The 21040-nt window shown below is 39.0% G+C and overlaps 1 protein-coding gene across 1 annotated transcript in view; it reads right to left on the bottom strand.

The window, feature by feature from the left end:
• PREX2 (phosphatidylinositol-3,4,5-trisphosphate dependent Rac exchange factor 2) overlaps positions 1–21040 on the bottom strand; it is a 184392-nt gene that overhangs the window by 127483 nt on the left and 35869 nt on the right. The window contains exons 3-7 of the mRNA XM_063327016.1: positions 7706–7777; positions 7510–7632; positions 5511–5615; positions 2588–2689; positions 653–814 (exon numbers count right to left, since the gene is read on the bottom strand). Coding sequence (XP_063183086.1) covers positions 653–814; positions 2588–2689; positions 5511–5615; positions 7510–7632; positions 7706–7777 — 564 coding nt within the window. The remainder of the gene's footprint in view (positions 1–652; positions 815–2587; positions 2690–5510; positions 5616–7509; positions 7633–7705; positions 7778–21040) is intronic.

Here is a 21040-nt window from a genome sequence, read left to right as displayed (position 1 = left end):
GTTTAAAAGAATTATAGTGCTCAAAATAATATAAAAGGAAGATTTTGGTGCTATAGCTACTTGATCTTGTTATCTAGGGAAAAGGGTGGCTCTTCTGGTTATTATTGAAAACTCTATGGTTTCTTCACAAAACTACAGCATTAAAGCCCTACATTTGCAAACTATAAAGACAACAAAAAGTCTTACACGGATTCTACTGAAGACATTCATGTTAGTTTAGCTCAGCCAACAGTAAGGGATGACCAACAAACTGACAAAAACTGATGGACTTAGTGCTTAATCAATAATAAATAATCAAAATCTTTTTCAACCAGAAAAATGCTGTGAGGCAGGCATTGACAGCAGTAAAATCAGAGCAGCAGTTATCATAAATGGGTATGTGTGCACACATACATGTTGATGTAAACGTTCAATATTCTAAGTCAAACACTAAATATTTGTCCTCTTTCCTGGCAGTCTGCTTTTTTTATACAGCGGTGCTCAGTCATTTAATTTACACTTAATTTACAGAACAGATTCCAAATAAAAGCTGTGATTTCACAGAACTGAGGAGCTGACGGTAGCTCAGGATCACAAAACCAGTACAATACGTGCTTGTTGACAACTGTTACTCCCTCCTCAATACAAAAAGCGACAAATCTTATGACAGTACCTCCCATCCTTCAACATGAGACTGCCATTCTTCCAAAAACTCTAATTTTTCCATTTGTCTCTTGGCCTCATTTATGTTGGAACAGACAGCTTTCATGGCCTGGAGGGCTTCCATTAGTGCCGCATAGTCACTGTGCTTCCTTGGAGTCCGCTTCAGTAACTCCTATTTAAACATTAAAAAAAAAAAAGAAAAAGAAAAAGAAAAAAGAAACCTGTCTTTGATCTCTAAATGTACATTACAGGAGGCTTAAATTGACTAAGATACAAAATCAAAAAGTAGACAGACTTCTCTTTTACTAGGTCGAAAAGTGGAAAAGTAATAAACCCTCCAGCACTGTGTCCTAGTAGGACACTAAAACTCAGAGGAATAAATTACTAACAATAAAAATAATCACTACTTAGGAAAAAGTTTGCATTTCAGCTACTTTCTCCCCCCAGCAATGTTTCTTCATGTTGAGCTTTGGGTGGGGTTTTTTTTTTGGTTTTGTTTTGTTTTGTTTTCATATTGCACAGGATGGAACTGTTCAATAGCAAGGATAACAATTCTGCTTAAAAATGTTAGCCTACTGACGTCAAAATTAACACCTGCCTTTCCTGCAACTCAGGACAAAACGCATGTTCCTTTAGCTCACAGTATTGTTTAATCTAGTGCAGTACACCAGGGCACTGAACAATAGCTTAAGTGACTCACTGATTTCAGATGGTTACTGGTAATGGCAGCCATACTAAAAAACAAAAGGTGAGTTGCCAGCATTCATGTGAGATTTCCCATCTCAAACTACCAACTACCCATTTACAGCTGGAGCGCCTATGGACAGCCTTTAGCGCGTACCCTGACAGGCGCGGGTACATTCCTCCTGGAGCCCTAACACCGCTGTCACCACACCCTGTATTTAAACTTTACATAAATATATTAATTTCAATGTTTTCCTGAAGTAACTCATGATCCATTTTTCCTTGTTTTGTCTGTAGATCCTTCATTCAAAAATTAGAAGACAAAAATAATTTTAAAAGAGGCCAAAGGAAATGTTAAACCACAGATATCTGGGATGATTCAAACCTCACTGCAATTATTATATTCTTTAACTTGTTTTAAAACCCTTTATTTTATCATGTTTACTCTTCAGTTTTTATGTCAATGCAATGAAATGCATATGCCTCATAATCCGTAATGTTTCAAATCTGAACTCACACATGCATTGGGAAAATACTGTCCGATAATCAGGTTTCAACCAGCTCCTACAGCAGAATCTGCTCTGACTTATCTCTCATGGTTTGAAACAATAAACAATATTAAACCCTAGTTTGTTAAGCAGAAATTTGTTTTAAATATTTATTTTCCTAACATGCGAAAAATTTCAGTAACGCAGAGGTCTGAATATCTAATGTTTATTAGCACATTTAACATTTTCCATTAAGTTTTAAGAGTAAGATAAGAACAAACACAGAAATGGCCATAGAACCACCTACAGCATCCTACTGTTACTCTGCAGTGTTACTCTACAGTTTTGCTTACAAATCATTTTCATAAACATTTTTCATTTGCAGTTTGGTGATGGTGAATCAGAATCATCAAAGCATGTCACTAACAAACTCTGCTATTCTACGAATTTTAAGCGAGGACATGGTCAAACCCAGCTGAAATCAGTCTCATTAAACTCCCTTAAAATGGCTCACTTCCGATCAACAATGGAGAGGCAACCTTACGACTAGACGCAGAAGGGAGCTAATCATCTTGACCCAGCCAAACTCCTCAGTCCTTTTAATACTGATGTCAGAAGACTTGCCACTGGCTTTAATGAGAGCAAGTCTGGGTCCAATATCTAATAAAGAGATTATTCACTGTGTGGAGAGATTGTTTCTGCGGTTTGGAAATATGCTTAGCAACCAGTTTTATGTAGAAGTATAAAGTCCTAGATAAAAATCTTTTAAGTACCTTCAAAAGAAGGGGATACTTGCATATTCTCTGTATCGGCGTTACTAGATATCCCTCCAATGGTACATCTGTGTTTTTGCGTCCTCCAAGGAGCATGCAATTCTAGAATGTGAACAGTTTCAGAAATTATCAAAAAATCCCAGGAAAATGATGAGAAATAAAGACAAGGGCACATGCACACAGCAATACTGGCTAAGCTATATACAAATATGTTAAATATGTCATGAGGGAGGTTTGCAAGAGTGTCGAAAGAACAGGTTTGAACACATGCATAAGCAGGTCCGTTGACTATCATACATGACAAGGAAGCTGCTAATGGTGTTATGCAGGCATCTCCCAAGGTACCCTCTTCATCCCGGCTGATTAAGAGTGGCCTTTTTTTAAAGTTTAAAAATAAAATACAATTAATACAATGTTAAAAATATGCTTTCACATTTTAATTAACAAAAATAAAATTAATTCAGGGTGACTACTGTAGGGCCTGTTGGTCTCCAAAGGTGCATTCGCAACAGTGAGTAGCATAAAGAAGTTTTGAAAAGTTTGAATATGGCCATCCTAATACATACACACACAAAAAAAGTCTTCTGTTTACATGTTTCTATATTTAAACACAATGTGCAATGAATAAAATATCCTTAGTCATGGGCTAAAGAATATGCGAGTTTTGAGAAGATATCCAACTATGGAAGCAGAGAATATATGAGACATTGGGTGGAACCATCCATGAAAAAGCAGCTGAGAGAGAGAGAGAGAGAGAGAAAAGAATAAGGGCTATTTGAGATAACGAAGTATGCAAGGGACATCACAGCAAATATTTGAAATTGTTGGAATTAAAGTATAAGTACATAAAGACCTAAAGTAACAACAGAAATTATTTTATGGAGAGATCAGAAGGAATTGTGATGCAATGGTATGAGATAATCTACAGCTTCAAAGAGCAAGATGTCTAAACTGAGAACGCTATACAAAAGTAGTTTAACACAGCCAGATGGTATGTTGACGCAGGCCACAAATCTGGAGGCAGACACATTGTTGATGGAACAGAGGCTACGCAACCGGGTGGCCGCTCCGCTCAGCACATAACTCACAACACACACACCCCATAAACCAGTGCTCCTAGGAGGATCTCTACACCCACCCTTCAGTCTCCGCTTTGTACTCACGCTTAACCATCTTTTGTCTTATCCTAAAGGATCCTTTATCCTAAAGGATCTCACTTAACCTGCCAACGAAAAAGCTTTACTGATAAAGATTGAGCAAGATAATGGCAATGAGGACTATAGGTTTATATAATGACTGTCTCTATACTTAAAGGCTCAAAAGTTTGGTTCCAGATCCTGATTATTTATAGATAATCTCATCTCTAATGACCTGAACTGTTCTGTCTGACTAGAAGGCTTCAACTGTTCTTTCAAATCCAAGAGTCAGACTGCCTGTCCTCTAGGTTAGACTACTGTCACTTACTCTACAGACATGTCCTGAATCCATGAGGAACCCAAAGCAGATGTGGACGCCCTGGGCATGTGCCCAGGAGAACATGATACTGATACATCATGAACTGCCACAACTGCACACTTAGCTTCCTTTCTCACAAAACAAGCTCTTTGCAATCTTTCACTGGAATATTTTGGGGGTTGCCTCTAGTTAGCATTCCCCCCTTCTTCTTGAGTTCAGCCACGATGCTCCCAATACAAGAACCATGTGTGTGCAGCTCCTCAAGTCCGGGGCAAGGTGAGGGATACTGTGTCAACCGCTGAGGAAAAACAGGGCAAATTTGAAGCTGTTTTTAACTATGAATGGAACACTGCTGAAGAGTAAGAGACTCTTAACCAAAAGGCTTCGTGTCATCCAGTACCCCCTGTAATAAGGAAATTCCCATATTGCTCATTAACTTCGCTGTAAGTGAATGCAGCTGGGAAGGGAGTCAGACCCAGAATCTTTCAAAAATTTAATGAGCTGCAATAGGACAACTTAACCAAGAACTCTGCCAACAGAAGCACTGAAAAGCCTACCGCGTGCTAAAAATAATTAATAAAATTAAATAAAACTTGTGATACTGCCAGCATTGGCATCATCTCGTTTTTTAACCGTGTCTGTGATGCTTTGCTGATCGCGTCATTTGCTCTCCACTTCTAAAATGCAATAATCGGATCTGATCACTCTGAAATTTGATATCATATCTGAGGGCACCTTCTCAGGCATTTAAGATCCAATATAGTAGGCCCCACATTTCAAAGCTGACCTTGCTATCACAGGACATCATGAAGGAAAACACAAAAATCACTCCATACTGAAACTGAATTCTTCTTTTAGCAACTAGTATCAACTATTAGGAAACTCAGTGTTCACACAGATACTGGTTTTGCTGTGGGAAAATCATGAGGCCCATCATACTTAACATTTTAAAACCCCTCCTTATTTGTCTGGAAAAGTGAAAGACTAATTGTGTAGCTGTTTCTTTTGACCTAGGACTAAGTCAGCATCTAAGATCAGGATGGCTACTCCATGATCCATAACAAAACATTTTTCTGTCTGGCACAACCATGGCTACAATACCAGAACGTGGACCTTCAGAAGTTCTGATGAGTCCTCCAGTTTCCTTTCTCTGATTTCTTTCCCAACCCCTCCTCGTATATCATCCTATTTTTCCTTTCTACAGGCATGGCTGGATTTACACTCTTGTCTCTTGGCCTGCAAGTTCAAGGCATACTGCCTAATGCTGTATTATGCACAGATCTAAGTGTGGCAGTGAAAACACGATGTACACAACCCCCTCCTCTGGAAACACCACCCCCACCTAAAACTGCCTGCTAACCGCTTGCAGGTGTGCTTGTAGTTGTTACATGGTGGAGGTGACATTGCTAACAATTCCCTGCCCAGTCAAAAAATATTAAGCTAGAACACCAGTTTAAAGTTTATTTACCAAAAGAAACGTCCGCACTGTTCTTATTTTGTTAAGGTCAAGCAGAACTTTCTGTGCCTTCTCGTGGTTACTGCAGTATTCATCATAGATACGGAATTTCTCTTTCTGCAGAAACAAAGAAATACATTGTTTTTCACTTGCCATTTTGATTTTTTTTTTAATTAATAAAACATGGAACGAACACTTTTCAAAGCCGAAGAGTCTTCATTTTGGAAGGTCAGCTCTTCCTCCTACTTTTATTATTTGAGGTCCAGCATCAAATTAGAATTATGAACAGTCTGGAAGCATCACTTAGGAATTTTAATCGTAGAATCACAGGATACCAGGTTGGAAGGGAATTCAAGGATCATCTGGTCCAACCCTTCTTGGCAAAAGCACGGTCTAGACAAGACAGCCCAGCACCCTGTCCAGCTGAATCTTAAAAGTGCCCAATGATTGGGAATCCACCACCTCCCTTTGGAAGATTATTCCAATGGCTGATTATTCTCATTGTGAAAAATTTTCCTCTTGTGTCCAATTGGAATCTCCCCAGCAGTAACTTGTACCCATTGACCCTCATCTTTTCCATGTGACTCCTTGTAAAAAGGGAGCCTCCGTCTTCTTTGCAGACACTCTTTAAATACTGGAGCATGGTGATAAGGTCTCCCCCGACTCTTCTTTTCTCAAGGCTGAACAAACCCAGTTGTCCCAGCCTTTCCTCATAGGGCAGGCTTCCCAGTCATCTTTGTGACCCTTCTCTGGACCCTCCCCAGCCCGCCCACATCTTTTTGCATAGCAGGGACCAAAACTGAACACAGTTTTCCAGGTGTGGCCTGACAAGCGCTGAGTAGGGTGGGATAATGACTTCCTTATCTCTGCTGGTGATGCCCTTGTTGATGCAACCCAGCATCCTGTTGGCTTTCATTGCCGCAGCAGCTCACTGTTCACTCATATTGAGCTGCTTGTCCCCAACTAGGGACCCCCAGGTCCTATTCCACAGAGCTTCTCCCCAGCCAGGTAGATCCTAGCATGTGCTGCACTCCTGGGTTGTGTTTTTCCAGGTGCAAGACCTTACATTTGTCTTTGTTAAACTTGATAAGGTTGTGCTGAAAAATTTCAGAGGCTGCACTGTCACAAAAAAAACACAGGATTAAAAAAACCAGGAAGAAAATGCATGACATTTGCTGACATCATTACCTATTTTGTCTGCAAACACTCATTTGCAAACATGATCCATACTTCTGCAGAGTCAAAAACTGATGTTACTAAACTTCTGTAAAGTATTTCCATAAACTATTAATAATTTTCTCCTCCCACAACGAATAAACAAAGACTTAACAAACAAATGGGACTCTAACCAGAGATAGCAATGAAACCTAGACTTTTTTAGGCCTACAACTGAAAGCAAACTAACTTATCATGATTTTGCAGAGTTCTGTAACACTGCCATCCTTGTTTTGCTCCAACAGGAAAAATAACACTCCTAGAAAACAATTACTACAAGACATACAAATATACTTGTGGAGGTACTGCAGTTGTGAGAAGCAAAATATCTTCACAGTCCAGAACCATGGAGATATTTTACGCAGCATATGCAATTCTTTGTTAAATATTCACATTTTCGCCTAGCATCAAAGTGGAATAAAAACAAAGCATACTATTGCTGTCGCTGTTTCATGAAATCCTGATCCTTGTACCCCCATCTCACATAAGGGCACCAGCCTTGCTTGGGCTGAAGGGCTCCATTTGTCAGCCTGGGCTAATTTGGTGAATGTAAAAATGATGAAACAACGAAAGTTTGCCCATTTGATATGTTCTTTCTTCATTCTCCTCCCTTTTCTTTTTTTTTTTTTTTTTTTGAAATGACAGTAACCAAGAGATGACCTCAAAGTACTCTACATTATGCAATCAAGTCATATTTTGTCCTCCTGACTACGTACATTCATCATCATGACAGTAACTAATAAATACAATTAATAAAGGAAAAAAGTGAAATAAGGCCGTAATAAAAATAGCATACATAATGAAGAAAGCAGGTTCCAACTTCATGCTGCGCATTAGGTTCTGGCTGTAAGCACTCCTCCACCAGGGACAGGAAGTTTTTGTGAACTGCAAGAATATCTTCAATATTTGAAAACAACATCTGCGAAAGAATAAAACATACATAAATAAAACATCAGATACAAAATAGAAAAATATGCAATTAGGAGACTAACCTTAACCGTCTCTTCTGTGACATTTTTATCCACTTTGGCTGTAGCACATTGGATCATTCGGTGAAGGAAAGCCTGCATGAAACAAGACAAATAAGGAAAAAGATATTTAAGGAAGTCTTGAACAATGTTTGGCATTTTATGCTTATAACTTGTTTCCCAAATTTCTTATGCTTTGGATACAGAGCCACATCAAAATATTATTTGGAATCTAAGCCAAATATTTTATTTACAAAGCATTTAGTAGTCCTGTTATCCTAACATGATATAAAACCTTATCTACGCAGTGTTAAAAAGGGTTAAATAGTGAAATATTAATGAAGCTCAGAAATTGAACATTCTCGGAAGTACCACTTCCACCCTGCACTCATATTACAATCAAGAGCAAAATGAGTAATTTTCAGAATCTTGCTCTAGCACTTTCGAAACTGACTACAAGACAAAGCCAAAATAAGTCACTAATTTCTAAATTAAATCTAGTCAGGAGATACTATTATGAAATGTAACTTTCACCATAGTAACCACAAGTAAGATTTCTGATGTATTAATAATCAAACCTATTGTAAAGTAAACTTGCGTAAATAATAGCCAGCTGCACCTGGTTTTGCTTAATGAAAACGTTCACTCTTGCCTCTACAGGACCTCATCCTTGGGGATCAAATGAGAAGTTAGTAATACCACTAATAAAATACAAAAAAAGTAAGTTGTCTTATATTTCACATTCAAGAATTGGAAACAACAAGAAGAGATGTGCAGTTAAGTCATTCCAAAAGAAATAAATCACATTTCACGTACAAAGGACATAATTAATTTTTATGAATTCGTTCCATTACAAAGACTTGGGTACGTTCTGAAAATATCTATACACTGTAGACTAAAATCTTGCATTGACAATTCTTCACACAGACACGCATATTCTTTAGTCATTAAAAACTGGCACCACAAGTGCACAAACGTCATGTCTTTCATAACCATTTAGCTCCAAGTCACTGTGCATTGTACACTGTACATGAACTCATCTAAATTCTGGCGTGGTGCAAATTCCATAAAAGAGGCAATAAATAACCCCTGTGTGGAAGGAGGGCAGTCACAGCATCCCTTTTTTTCTCTCTGCTGGGACTTAAACATTTTCATTCCCAAGCAGGGATCCTTTCTCTGCTGAAGAGGACTATGTAACTGGCATTGAACATTTTTATTACTGAAGAGACAAATCTAGTTATCCAGGACATAAACAGAATTAAGTTTGGAGTACTGCCAGCACACTGTATGTTTCATATCACTCTCTACAGTGATGTAGATTTTCTACTTCGTTAAACCCCTCTTTTTCCTGACTATGCATGCTTGCTTTCTAATGTTTTATTGACGGTAAAAAATGCCATTAATTCATTTGCAGCAGTTAACTGTTGGGGGACGACAGGCCTTTGTGTCTCTCCTTGCTATGAATATCCACGGGGGTTATGGCAAATTTACTGTGCGCATCCCCTGTACAGTGCACAACCGATCCCACAGAGAGGGAGAAAGCCTGTTTAACTGTATGACTCTAAATTTATTTTTGAAAGTTTTCACTAAACCAGCCAACAGTATTAAACATACTTTAGAATTGAGAGGGGAAAAAAAATAATTCACGAGAACTACCTCTGAAACTCACGTCTATTTTTACTGTCCGTAATCTCTCTCTGCTCACATTATTTCCCCGTAGACCAAACATACTGCTCACCCACACTTATGTTATCCCAGAAGATCTTCATTTCCTGTAACTGTGAAGGAAGGTGAACATTCAGTTGGCTGAAGGCGAAACAGAAAATGATCTGGGAGCTGGGGCATTAGTTATTCTCGAGTGATTCAAGACGCTGGCTGAGAGTCAGGAGGTCAAGAAAAGTATACATCAGCTGCAATAAACAGAGCCCTCCAAGCCGCGCTGTCCCAGACCCCACATCTGCAGAGGTTATCAGAAACTGAATACAGGAAAATCCAAACTCCCGCAGAACCCAGACACATCGCTAAGTAACAGAGGCCTAGGACGACTTCGGCCCCTTCCAGCAACTTGGCATAAGGCCGTATGTTATGCTGCTGTGCTTATACTGCAGGAGTAGCGTAGTCACGGTGCTAGTATTTCCTAAAGATTTGCCACCTGTTGTTCCCATCAATGCAGGTTTGCTTCCTGAAAAAATCATAACACTGTGTCTCACAGATCTATGGATGTCACCATTTGAACCTTTCAGGGCACTGACATGCACTACGAGGTCACACGTATCTCGAAGTAACCAGAAAAATCTCATGTTTTCTAGAAGAGTGGGGTAAAAGAATTCAGGGGAGTGCAAGTAGGCATGGAGGTGTCTACCTCCATCCACCTGCCACCAAGACACATCCTTGGTGGTCTTCAACTACTGTGGAGTAAGCACTGCAAAGCCATGGTGAAAGACGGGTTTCCACAATGCCAAATACCCCTACCAACTCCCTTCCTGGAATGCAGACGCACCACTAACTCCATACATACAACACCTCTGCTGTGGGACTCTGTCATCAGGCAGGAGGATAGAGAAGTAATTGCTTTGGTTACAGTGTAAAATAACCTGTGACTATGAAAAGATAGATATCTCTGAACTTGTATTAACACACATAAGGTCTGAGGGAGAGATGACTACTCAAAAGACTCCAGAATTATTTGAATATCAACTAAGGACAACCAAGAACAGTTCTTCAAAAATTAGTAAACAAAGAAAAATCCAGTAATTTGTAGACACAGCCTTAAGGAGGAGCCCACCATAGAAATTACAGACCTTAAAAGGAAAATATATATGGATGCCCAGAAACTACTGAGGTGTTGACAGATGCTGAGCTGAAAGTTTATAGACGCTTTTGAACATAAACTACATAAACTATTACTAAGCATTGAAAAACACACCTGTGAAAAAAAAAGAAAAAAGAAAAAAACAAAGAAAAGTAAAATGGACATCTCAGCCAATTTATGATTCTCTAAAGAATCAGACACACAAATAAAGTCAGAAACTCCTCTGAAAAAGCAGTGAGTGGTTTCTAAAAATTCTACCATAACTTCAAGTCTGCTGCTCAAAGTCCAGACTCATTGACCACCACATTACATGAAGGAGCAAAGCATTACAAATTGCAAGGACACAGCTAAATAGCCCCTGCTACTGGTCTGAGCAAACAACTGTAGCAATCAATTGGTACACAATTCCCATGCTCATAAGGAAAAAAAATACCAACCCACCCACCCAAAGTGAAAAATCAGCTCAAACTTAATGCAATTTCATTTATCACGCACACACGTCAGTAAATCATGACTCATTGTTGTTTCTCGGAGCATACTGCATGTCTTGCTGACGTTACTTCATCTGTGTTAGTGTAGATGTGCCTTAACACCACAACAAGCGCAGGGAATAACACGTATCCCTATGCACGCCGGGATTCCAGACCTTTCTCACCTAGACAGTGATCCTCAGCTCTTCTAAAGTTTTTCTAGTTTCCATTAACTTACCTTCAATTCCTAGTTTTCTCAGGGAACAGTAAAGACATATGGTTTAAATATAACAGAATTTTCCATTTTCCTCTTGTGCTACCAGCATTCTAGCTACAGTGTTACAGTACAGGGATTCACCCTTGCAGCACCGCAAATGGAGATCTGCTGCCCCTGGCACTCTCTGGCAGCCAGACTCTTGCCGATTTCCTGAACTCAGAGTTAAGAGACCCCCATGAAACTTTCCAGAGGAGCAAGCTGGCTGGGTACCATAAAGAGCAGTCTAAATTTAAAATATCAGATGAAGAGGAAAGATAAAAGAGAGGATGTTTGCTATTTACATTTTAAAAATAAATAAATAATCCAGTTTCGTTTGTCAGCTTTTAGAACTGTCTATGGAAAACTTTGTCATTCTAGGAATATCCTTGAGTGACTTGGATTCCAACAACCCTTGCCCCCGCAAAGTCTGAGATTCAAATTACAAACCTAAACTTCCTCAAGCATCCTTCTGGAAACTTCATTAGCACAAAATGGCACCTGAGTGATCGGTGAATACCTGCTTTGGAGAAGAAATGCCCAAAAATGCTGTGGAAATTCTAGACACGAAGAGGCACAACTTTAGAAATTTGACGATCTTCAGAAGTTTGATGAACTTGCAGACGGAAACATGGGGTACCAACTCAGCCTTTTGGAGTAGGGGAGCAGCTACACACAAAATATATTAGATAACAGTTTGGGGCTAAGGTTCTCTAACTCCACTGGGGACATAAAAATTCTATTTCTATGACTCAGTGTCTCTGTGTGACATTGGTAAGGAGGACAGTAATTCACCTCTACCTTAGAGAAGTGTGGCAAAGAATTACCCAGAACATTTGGAGAAGATTCAATACTAATAATATCAATGAAGACAACTAAAACCTTTTTTGATGGTTGTGCATTTATCATTTCCCACATATTTTGACACACTTTCTGTACTAGTCTGTGTTCTGTCTCTTTTACCCTTTGTCTGACACTGCTGTAACACACTATAGGAAACACCGGGACTGAAAATTCAGACATAAAGACTGAAAATCCAAATTCAAAGAATTATAAAAGAATCTGTTCTCTATGCCAAATAAACACTAATGCATTTGCCTGTCTGTTGATCTGCTGCCATTTTGCGAGGCAGCGTGTTTCACAGAGAAGGCACAGCACACTGAGCTCCTGTTACGGGGATTTTACTTTTGGTCTTATGAAAATAAGAGTAGTGTTGTTAGGTTGTTTGGTGGGGTTTGTTTTTTTTCTCTATAGTTGCTCTGTGTGTTATTCAGGGGAAAGAAAAAAAAAAAAAAAAAAGAAAACCACCATCACTACAGATAGCACAAGAAGCTGCCAACAGCACAAATGACTTCTCTGACATCTGGAATGAAATCAGGGAAGACAAAGAAGTCTGCCTGCAGAAGATTCCCAGGGCACAAAGAGTTTTCGCTTTCTCGACAGATAAGAAATTAAGTCCTGAAATTATGTCAGAGCACCTGGATCACAAAATATATAACTATTTTTCTGAAAGCAATCATCCTACTTTTGTGAGCCTAGAAAGAAATATTCTTTTTTGTTTGCAAAAAGAATTAAAGAAAAAGCTACTTATTTTTTCCCCCAATAGACTTATTTTAACATTGTTTCTACCCTTAAATCTACACTGTCATAAACAAAAACAAGGTGGTCTGCAAAAACATATGTATTTTTAATAAGGCATCCTGTATTTCATGTATCCTGCATATTTTCACATTAGGAAAACCAGTTCAAATTAAGCACCAAATATATTATATTGAAGCATACTGAATAAAGCTAGCAAGATGTTTCGTACATTAAAACTTAATAAATTTTATTTTGCACACTGTCAAAAGACAGAGTCCTAAAAGAAACCCACAACAAGGAAAATGTTCATATATGACAATTTTTGTGTCTATTATAGTAGGCTTATCTTCACAAATTTAGAAAAAAAAGATTAAACACTTGTGGGTTTTATGTTTTCTCTTTACATTCTCAGTGTATCTACAGGCATCTGGAAGGCGGAAAATATTTCGCTCTTTTTGCAATACTCAAAATGATCCTAGAGAGAACACGGAGACCTATACTTGGGAAGAAATCCGCCCAAGATCATCGTGGCCACACCAAATGTGTTTTCTTACCATGGCTAATTCAGTTCACAAACATCAAGGTAGTATTTTGCACATCAGTCTGAGTTTCTATGCGCTCTAATTAATGCACATCAGATTCCAGGTCCCAGAAGAACACCGTGCCGGTTCTGTTGATGCACTTCTGCTTGATTTTGCCACAAAAAAAAAAACCCGCCCCAATTTCAATCGAGAAGACTCCAGCAGCAACAGCAGCTGTGGGAAGCACTGTGCACTTACCCCCCCCTTCCCATTAACCTGTGCCAGCAGCAGTGGCTGCTCAGGCTGGCTTCTGCTTCTGAACAAAAGACTCTTCTCTCTCCAGTAACTCACCAGCTGAGGCACCACCTGTTTCTCCCATCTTGCCTGCAGGACTGGATGAATCACAAGCAGCAGAGAGAGCATTGGCCAAGGTCAGATACGTTCTTTCTCCCTACTGTACCTAGAGCCACTTTCAAAGCTGGCTCCAGCTCCTGCTGCCTATAAGGACAGGGGAATAGATGGACCACATCTGCAATACCTCCCATTCTAGCACTGATTTCCTTTCCCCAACTGACCAAACTATTTCCTTCTCCATTCCTCCAACCCAAAGGGGCATCAATCTGCCTGAAAATGCAGCCCTGGCTTCTTTCCTTAAAGTAAACATGAACTCAGAAGTCAACACACACCCCCACACAACAATGATTGCATTGAAGAAATGTGGATCTTCATAACCTGCTCATAAATGATGAATACACTACTGCCACATATTGGGATAATCGTAACCCTTTCTCCATTATGTATATTTTTTTATTTTCTGCTAAAGTTGTTCACTAATGTATCAGGAAACTTCTTCCCAAGCGAATAACAAGAAAACCATTTCTCACCTCATCCTGTTTCTTGATCACCTGTTCTGCATTTCCCTAGTCATTGACAATATTTCTCAACTTCTTCTGGCACACCTTGTTCATCCTTTCATGCCCACTGAGACTCCTAACTCACCTTCCTCCTTTGACGAGGAAATGCCCTCTAAACTGATCTCCCCCACCTCTACAGTCACCTCTCTGAGCTCTGTGCTTTCACTTTTGATCCCCTCTTTCCTTTCAGCTCCGTCGCAGATAAAAGCAAGAGATTTATAGTCAAAGTCCAGTTCCCCTCAGCCAGGCGGGAAGTCAGATGTCTCCACCCTCTTCCTTGTACTGAAGCCATTCTCAGAAAGATTTAGTACAACCTTTTCCTGGCCTGAATCAGAAGATATCTGTTCCCTTTGCTTCCCAGGTATCAAAAATCCTGTCACCCACACCTAACAGCTGCATTTTGGGACGCTGGTTTTCTGATATCTGACGCTGGTCAATACAAGTTTGACTGATGAATAATGATGGAGTTATTCCCACGCTTGCGGTTCAGATCATGCCTAGAGTGAATTGCCAAATCAGAGGCTGGAGTCAGGCCGGAGCACACAGGCTGCTGCAATCTGAAGCCAAGTGCTAGAAGAAGCTGCTGCTAGAAGACCATCTAAATTTCTTCTTGATTAAAATACAGCTTAACTAGAGCTTTAGAGAAAGGCCATACACTGGCGTAAGGGATCTGCAAGCTAAGCAGAAGGCAGAGTCTGTCTAATATTTTTGGCAAATATTTAATTCATACAAGTTGCTGCGAACTGGGCCTTTATCCCATTAAAAACACAAACAGGTGGCGGTCTCACCACCACCAGTGGAGATCTTCTGGAAGGGTTAAGTGGAAAGGAGGAATTTGCCAGGCCCACATGAACTTCTGAACAGACTGCTGGGATTACAACAGATAAACCAACCAATCAAGAGGCACGCATGTCAATAACTAAAATGTTTCCAGCATGTTTGTGAAGAAGTACAAGATAAATCTTTATTGTCTTTTGAAGACTCCCCAATGAAGAAGATGATAACTCTGGATTGAAAAATGTCCACATGTATGTGGAATGCCCTCTGGTAATACATCACATGGTCCTGTTGGTGCATTTTACAAAGTGAATAACATACTGCTCATCATACAACTGATCTAATATCACTCAAGTGGGAATGGAAAAGAAATGACATCTACAAACAAAGTTTACCTCTCATAAATGTTAGCAGTTTCCTGAATTTACAGAACACTAGGTTCCTACTGGGAAATTTCAGTGAATTCAGCTGCATTCACTACCAGCAAATCAAAACAAAAAACTAGGAAATCTCAGAGCAATTGCAGATCTGGAAGTAACAGTTTGTTCCTATTAAATTGCAATCATAATTAGAAAAGAATTCATATGTTTGAAAGCTTTATACTTCATAGTATAGTTTCTACTTCTTTTATGCAGACATGTCTGCTTATTCTAATCAATAAAAACAGGGTTTTTTTCTTGAATTTGCATTCAATTTTTGCTCCAAAAATTAGGATTTTTCTAAACATTTTTTTTTCAGTAGGAGAATACCAGTTTGAAAGAATTCAACATTTCCAAATTATTTTGGAGACAACTTTAAAATCTACACATCAAATTTTATTTCTTTTTAGCTTAAAGCATCTCATGAGCTTCAGAAAGTGTAAAATGGTCAAGATGAGAAATACATTTGTCACAAATTACCCCTTTGAAAGAATCTTTTAGATATTCTGATTCAATTTGAGATATAGTAGTTAGAAACCTTGAAAATACTACAAGAAAGTAATTTTCTGCTAATCTCCCTTCTTTATCTTTCCAAAGTTCATTAACATGCTTGAAAACAAGTCCGAGTCTTTTCTGATTCAAAAACATCCATCAGAATTAAGACATAATCTTTATCACCAATTACGAGAAACTCATCACAGCTTCACTTTCAGAATTACAACTTAAAGCTTAATTCTGACTGCATCTAAATAAGGGGGTGAAAGCCGACTCAGCACCAATGAAAATGAGTTATTAAGTCCTTAATGACTAAGGCAAACAGCTAATTAAAAAAAACAACTGTTTTACCTATAAACCGAGAAAACTTGAAACTACTGACAGGCAATCATACTCGAAGCCCACCAAACACTTTTTCCATGATCAGTTTTCAACACATAACACACTTTTTTTCTAATATTGGATTGCACAGTCCTTAATTGTGAGTTTATTTAATGTTTAATGTGGTTAGATGCTAATTAGGAATTAGGAGTGTTTGAGAATTCTACGTTTTTTATTGCCAGAGTTGTATAAATAAAGTGTACTTCTCAAACATGATTCAGTGCCAATTCTGGCTGCCATTTGTATTTGCACACTTATGCCAAGAAAAACACGAAGCAGGGAAGAGTATGAAACAGCAGTTTTCTATCCCAATCTCAATTCTTCACAAAGCCTAAAGGGAATCTAGTAGTGAATCTAGTACTTCTAGAGAGTGCCCTCCTGACCACAGAAAAAAAAGCAGAAACATCCCACTTAAGCTTTTCTTCCCCTCAGTAGAAACCAGAACACTTCCCTGCACAAGGAAACCTCTCTTATGTCTGGAATACGTATCCTCAATTCCTCACTTGTCATTTAGATAGGTCCTGGGATGATCAAATGGTACAACGTTAATAGGCTCATATGCAATAATGCATCATTTCATGCAACAATCGTGTCACGTTTCTGAGTCTCAATAAGACAATAGTCGTATTTTGGAAAAAATCCCAGACAATGACATGTACTCTGGCTTCTCCTACGAATATACCAAACTGAGAATCTGCATAATCAAAAGACATGCAGGTCTATACCATGATGTTGCTATTTAAATGCACTGTGAAACAACTTTTATCTTCAAGGCAAAAGAAGGTCTTAAGAAAATCGTATTACTTTAAATTACTTATTTCACAGAAAATTAAGATGGTGTTGGCTTCTGAACTTAAAGAATAACTCAGTAAATGAGGAAACTTCTGAAGGTTAGATGCTAACGTTAGTTGTTGTAACTCCATTCCAACAAGAATACAACCGTATCAAAATCTAAATTATTTTATTTTACACACAGCTTCATACAAACAAAAGATTGTTACGTGCCCCTGTTGCCTACCATGAATTGTGAATTTTCATCTGCCTATATGGTTTTGAGCCAATTTCCATCGAAATACAATCATTAATAATATTTTTTCTGGCTTATATTTGATTCATGAGACACTTACCTGTGCAAATGCAAAGAATAGTTCATCTTTTATTTCTTTATTGGCTTGATAATTATCAGAAAGAGTATATGATAAAAAAATTTTAGCTCTGACTTTTTTTCTTTATGCTACTGTCTAAACATCTGCTGAATATTAATTATATTACAAGATATTTACATGGTAATCTCAGTTTACATCCATCAAAGAAGTCTCATTTCTTGAAGGATACAATGATTACCAAGGACATGATGTTAGAATAATAAATGGAGCATATTCACATCCAGAACAGAGCTGCAGGAACAAAGCCATGCCATTTGAATTCATCCACATTAGCTAGATTGCCTTGCTGTCAAATAAATTCGTAATTTCAAGAAATCCGGACCTAGATTCTACATGCACGCTGGGGAGAAATAACCCCACACGCACACTCACGGGCTTTCCTTCTCTCACCGGTCATTTCTTTTCTCCTTTCCCTATTCAAGCACAGAATCTTTTTTTGTAGGTCTTATGTAGGTCTATGGCCTGTCTTTGGCTTTGATGAGTTCCCGGCATAATTGCACAATTTCACTGAACCATCTGTGAAGCATGTGTTCCTCAGCAACACAAAGACTGCATGGCTATTCTTGCTCCTTTCGTTCATTTTTATAAGGGAACAGAACACAAAGCTTGATTACAGCAGAATTTTCATTGCCTTCTTAAGGAAATTTTTTGTTTGAATGCTGGGACCTTAAGACAAGAGAGCTTACTGTTACCTTTTCCTGAAATGAGAGCCTCTTTCTTTTAGGTTATAATCAAAAGCTTTAAACTGTCGTCCAGTTGAGCAGAGAGGATTGGGGATTTTTTTAGATATTAAATCTGTAAAAAAATAGTACAAGAAAAACTGATACTCCCAATCAGTCCGCAGGGACAGCTTGTAAGAGCACTACTTAAATTAAAAAAAGGAGAATATTCAGCTCTCACAGCGTCACACAAATCACCCTCCTTTTACCAAACCACCTGCACCACAACTGCAGACAAATACCAGCAGAGCACGTTGGTGGCAACTGCCATCTGCTAATACTCAATTGGATTTTGACAGCGATAAATACTGCTCGTACCAGGACATACTGCTGCTTACCGAGACACCCACGTTGATTACACAAACTCAAGTTGCACAGAGTCTTTTCCACATAAGGTTACACGAGGATATGGAACTTTTTTTTTTTTATTTCATTCATGAATTTGCTGTGAGGAACGTACTTTCAGTTCCTGTTCTCCAAAGAAAAAAAATAATTGTCTAAACCATTCAAAACCCCAGATACCAGACTTCTAAGAACAACACAAGGGAACAATGGTGTTAGTGGGACCAGGAAATCAAGAAACCATAAATAAATATCAAGTATTGTTTTCCAGCATCTTCAATAGTTTTGTATCCTGCAGTCCTTCCTCTGGGTGAGGAAATGACGCCTCCACAAGTTTTCCTCATGTCCACAACAGACCACAATAGTTTGCCTTACCTGAGCAAACTGGAGGCATCGAACTTGCAGTCGGTGAGCCATGCACAAGCCCAGCTGCTGGGCAATAAAAGCCACTGTGACCACAGATTCGTTTCTTGCCTACAAGGTGCTGATCCTCCACTACAAAGCCGGATTTTCCGGAGTAGGGCTGTCTCAGAGATGACCCATCCATCTGTGACATGGCACTGCATGAATATACTGGTAGAAATAGCTTGAAAATACAGGCAAAATAGCTTCGGGGCAATACAGTGGCTAGGGAGCAGCTTTAGGAGGAGAGCTGACACCAAGATCAAGTCTGACGGTCTTCAGGTCTATACATGATTCTGGTAGAAACCTCTTCATCTTCCTCCTTCCCTAAGGGATCCTTCCCATAGGAAGGACGTGTGGCAGGGAGGCAAGTGAGGCAGTGAGGCCAGGGCAAGATGTTCTCCACTAATGTCATTCTAGACATGCAGTATTCACAATTATATCAAAAATGAAGGGAAAAAGAAGCAAAACTTATGGGAAGAGATGTTCACTTTAAATTAGGAAGCGCAAGCTCAGAGGAAGAATTAATACTTCACACACAAATGAAGCGGACACTACACTAACAAGCTGAAATCCTGTCAGAAGGAAGCAAAAAGAAAAGTAGATTGCTTGGTCTTTCAGGCTTAATCTTACTTTCCCCAAACTGCCTGTTAAAAAGTTACTAATTGCTACGCTTTGATTTTCCAGTGGCATGTGAAAGAAACTGGGATAAGTACAGAGGAAAAGCTGCCAAATCCACAGAGTTAGAAACTTTCCACAAGCTTTTTTTTTTTTTTTTTTTCCCCAAAAGAGACGGAGTTTCATTTCAAAATATTTTTCTAGCCTCTTCTACTGTGAAGACTGCAGTGCAATGATTTACAGAATGGATAGAATGGATGCTATCTCTACAGACAAACAAAACCATCATCCCCAAGAGATTTGACCTTCACCTTCCATCCTAAAATAGTATGGCCAATTACATAGCAGCAGCAGCCCACATCCTTAAAACATGTTTGACTGAATTATGGAACTAAGTGCTAGTCTTGACTTCTCAAGTTTGCGAGGGACTGAAACCAAATAGATAGAATAAAATACACAACTAAAACAAACAGTTATGTTAGAAAATAAATTTCAGCAACTAAATGGCGATGCAGCAGTAGGTACCGTTGCATTTTTTTTTTCTAGTTACAAAGAGGAGCTAAAAAAATGCACAAACCGACTCATCGTCACATCAACTTGAGCAGTAAACTACAAGCTTGCAGGAAGTTTATCATCCTGTTTGATGGCTATAATTTGGCTTGTTGTGTTTTGATACCATGTTCCTGTTCCTTCAACTCACGTCCTCCAAACAGGGCAAGCATTGGCGTCTCACTGCCTGTAGTCCAAACGCTTGCTCAGCCCATACGCTTTCTCATCCCAGAGATGCTGTAAAGGGAGTTGTAGGGCAGAAACGGCTTCACATCTTCCCCCCAAGCTGAGGGAAAGAGCAGACCTGTGCCATTTGGCCAGAGAAGGGTAACAAGAACACACCTGTGTGAAAAGCATCCTAAATATGCAGGACATTCACTGACCAAATATAGTGCAAATATATAGGTAACGGGACGTTCATCTGATCCGTTGGCATTTAAAGAGAGAACCACTGCAGGTCCAACAAACAAAAAAATTTGAAGTACACACACAGGCCTTTAGTTGTTGGGTGGTGTGTTACATTTTAATCCTATTTTTAATGTTAGTTTTACGGAATTTCCTTTCCATTAACACAGTACTTCACCAGAATTACCAGCAACAAACTTGCAGAAAAAAAAATCACAGATCCACAACACAGTCAGCCCTAATATTGCCACTATCACTTCTGCCACAAGAGCAAGGATAACTCTTTGATGACCAACATGGGACACGCTCACTGCATAACTGACATTTTCCTATCGTTTAAATAGTTTTCTGCAAATTCTGTTCTAAATCCAGGATAACAGGATTAACTCTAACCCACGAGAACTAAGGGGAAAAAAAAATACTTATCAATGATTCTGTAAGCCCTCTCTGGATGACCAACTCAAAAGCAGCAACTTTTGAAATATAATAGTCATCATAGAAAACTGAGCTCCCTTATTAATCAGATATATCAGTG

The sequence above is a fragment of the Chroicocephalus ridibundus genome, chromosome 2 (assembly GCF_963924245.1).
Source record: "Chroicocephalus ridibundus chromosome 2, bChrRid1.1, whole genome shotgun sequence".
Taxonomy (NCBI): domain Eukaryota; kingdom Metazoa; phylum Chordata; class Aves; order Charadriiformes; family Laridae; genus Chroicocephalus; species Chroicocephalus ridibundus.
The sequence above is the reverse complement of the archived record's forward strand: the minus strand, read 5'-3'. Positions and strand labels throughout refer to the sequence as shown.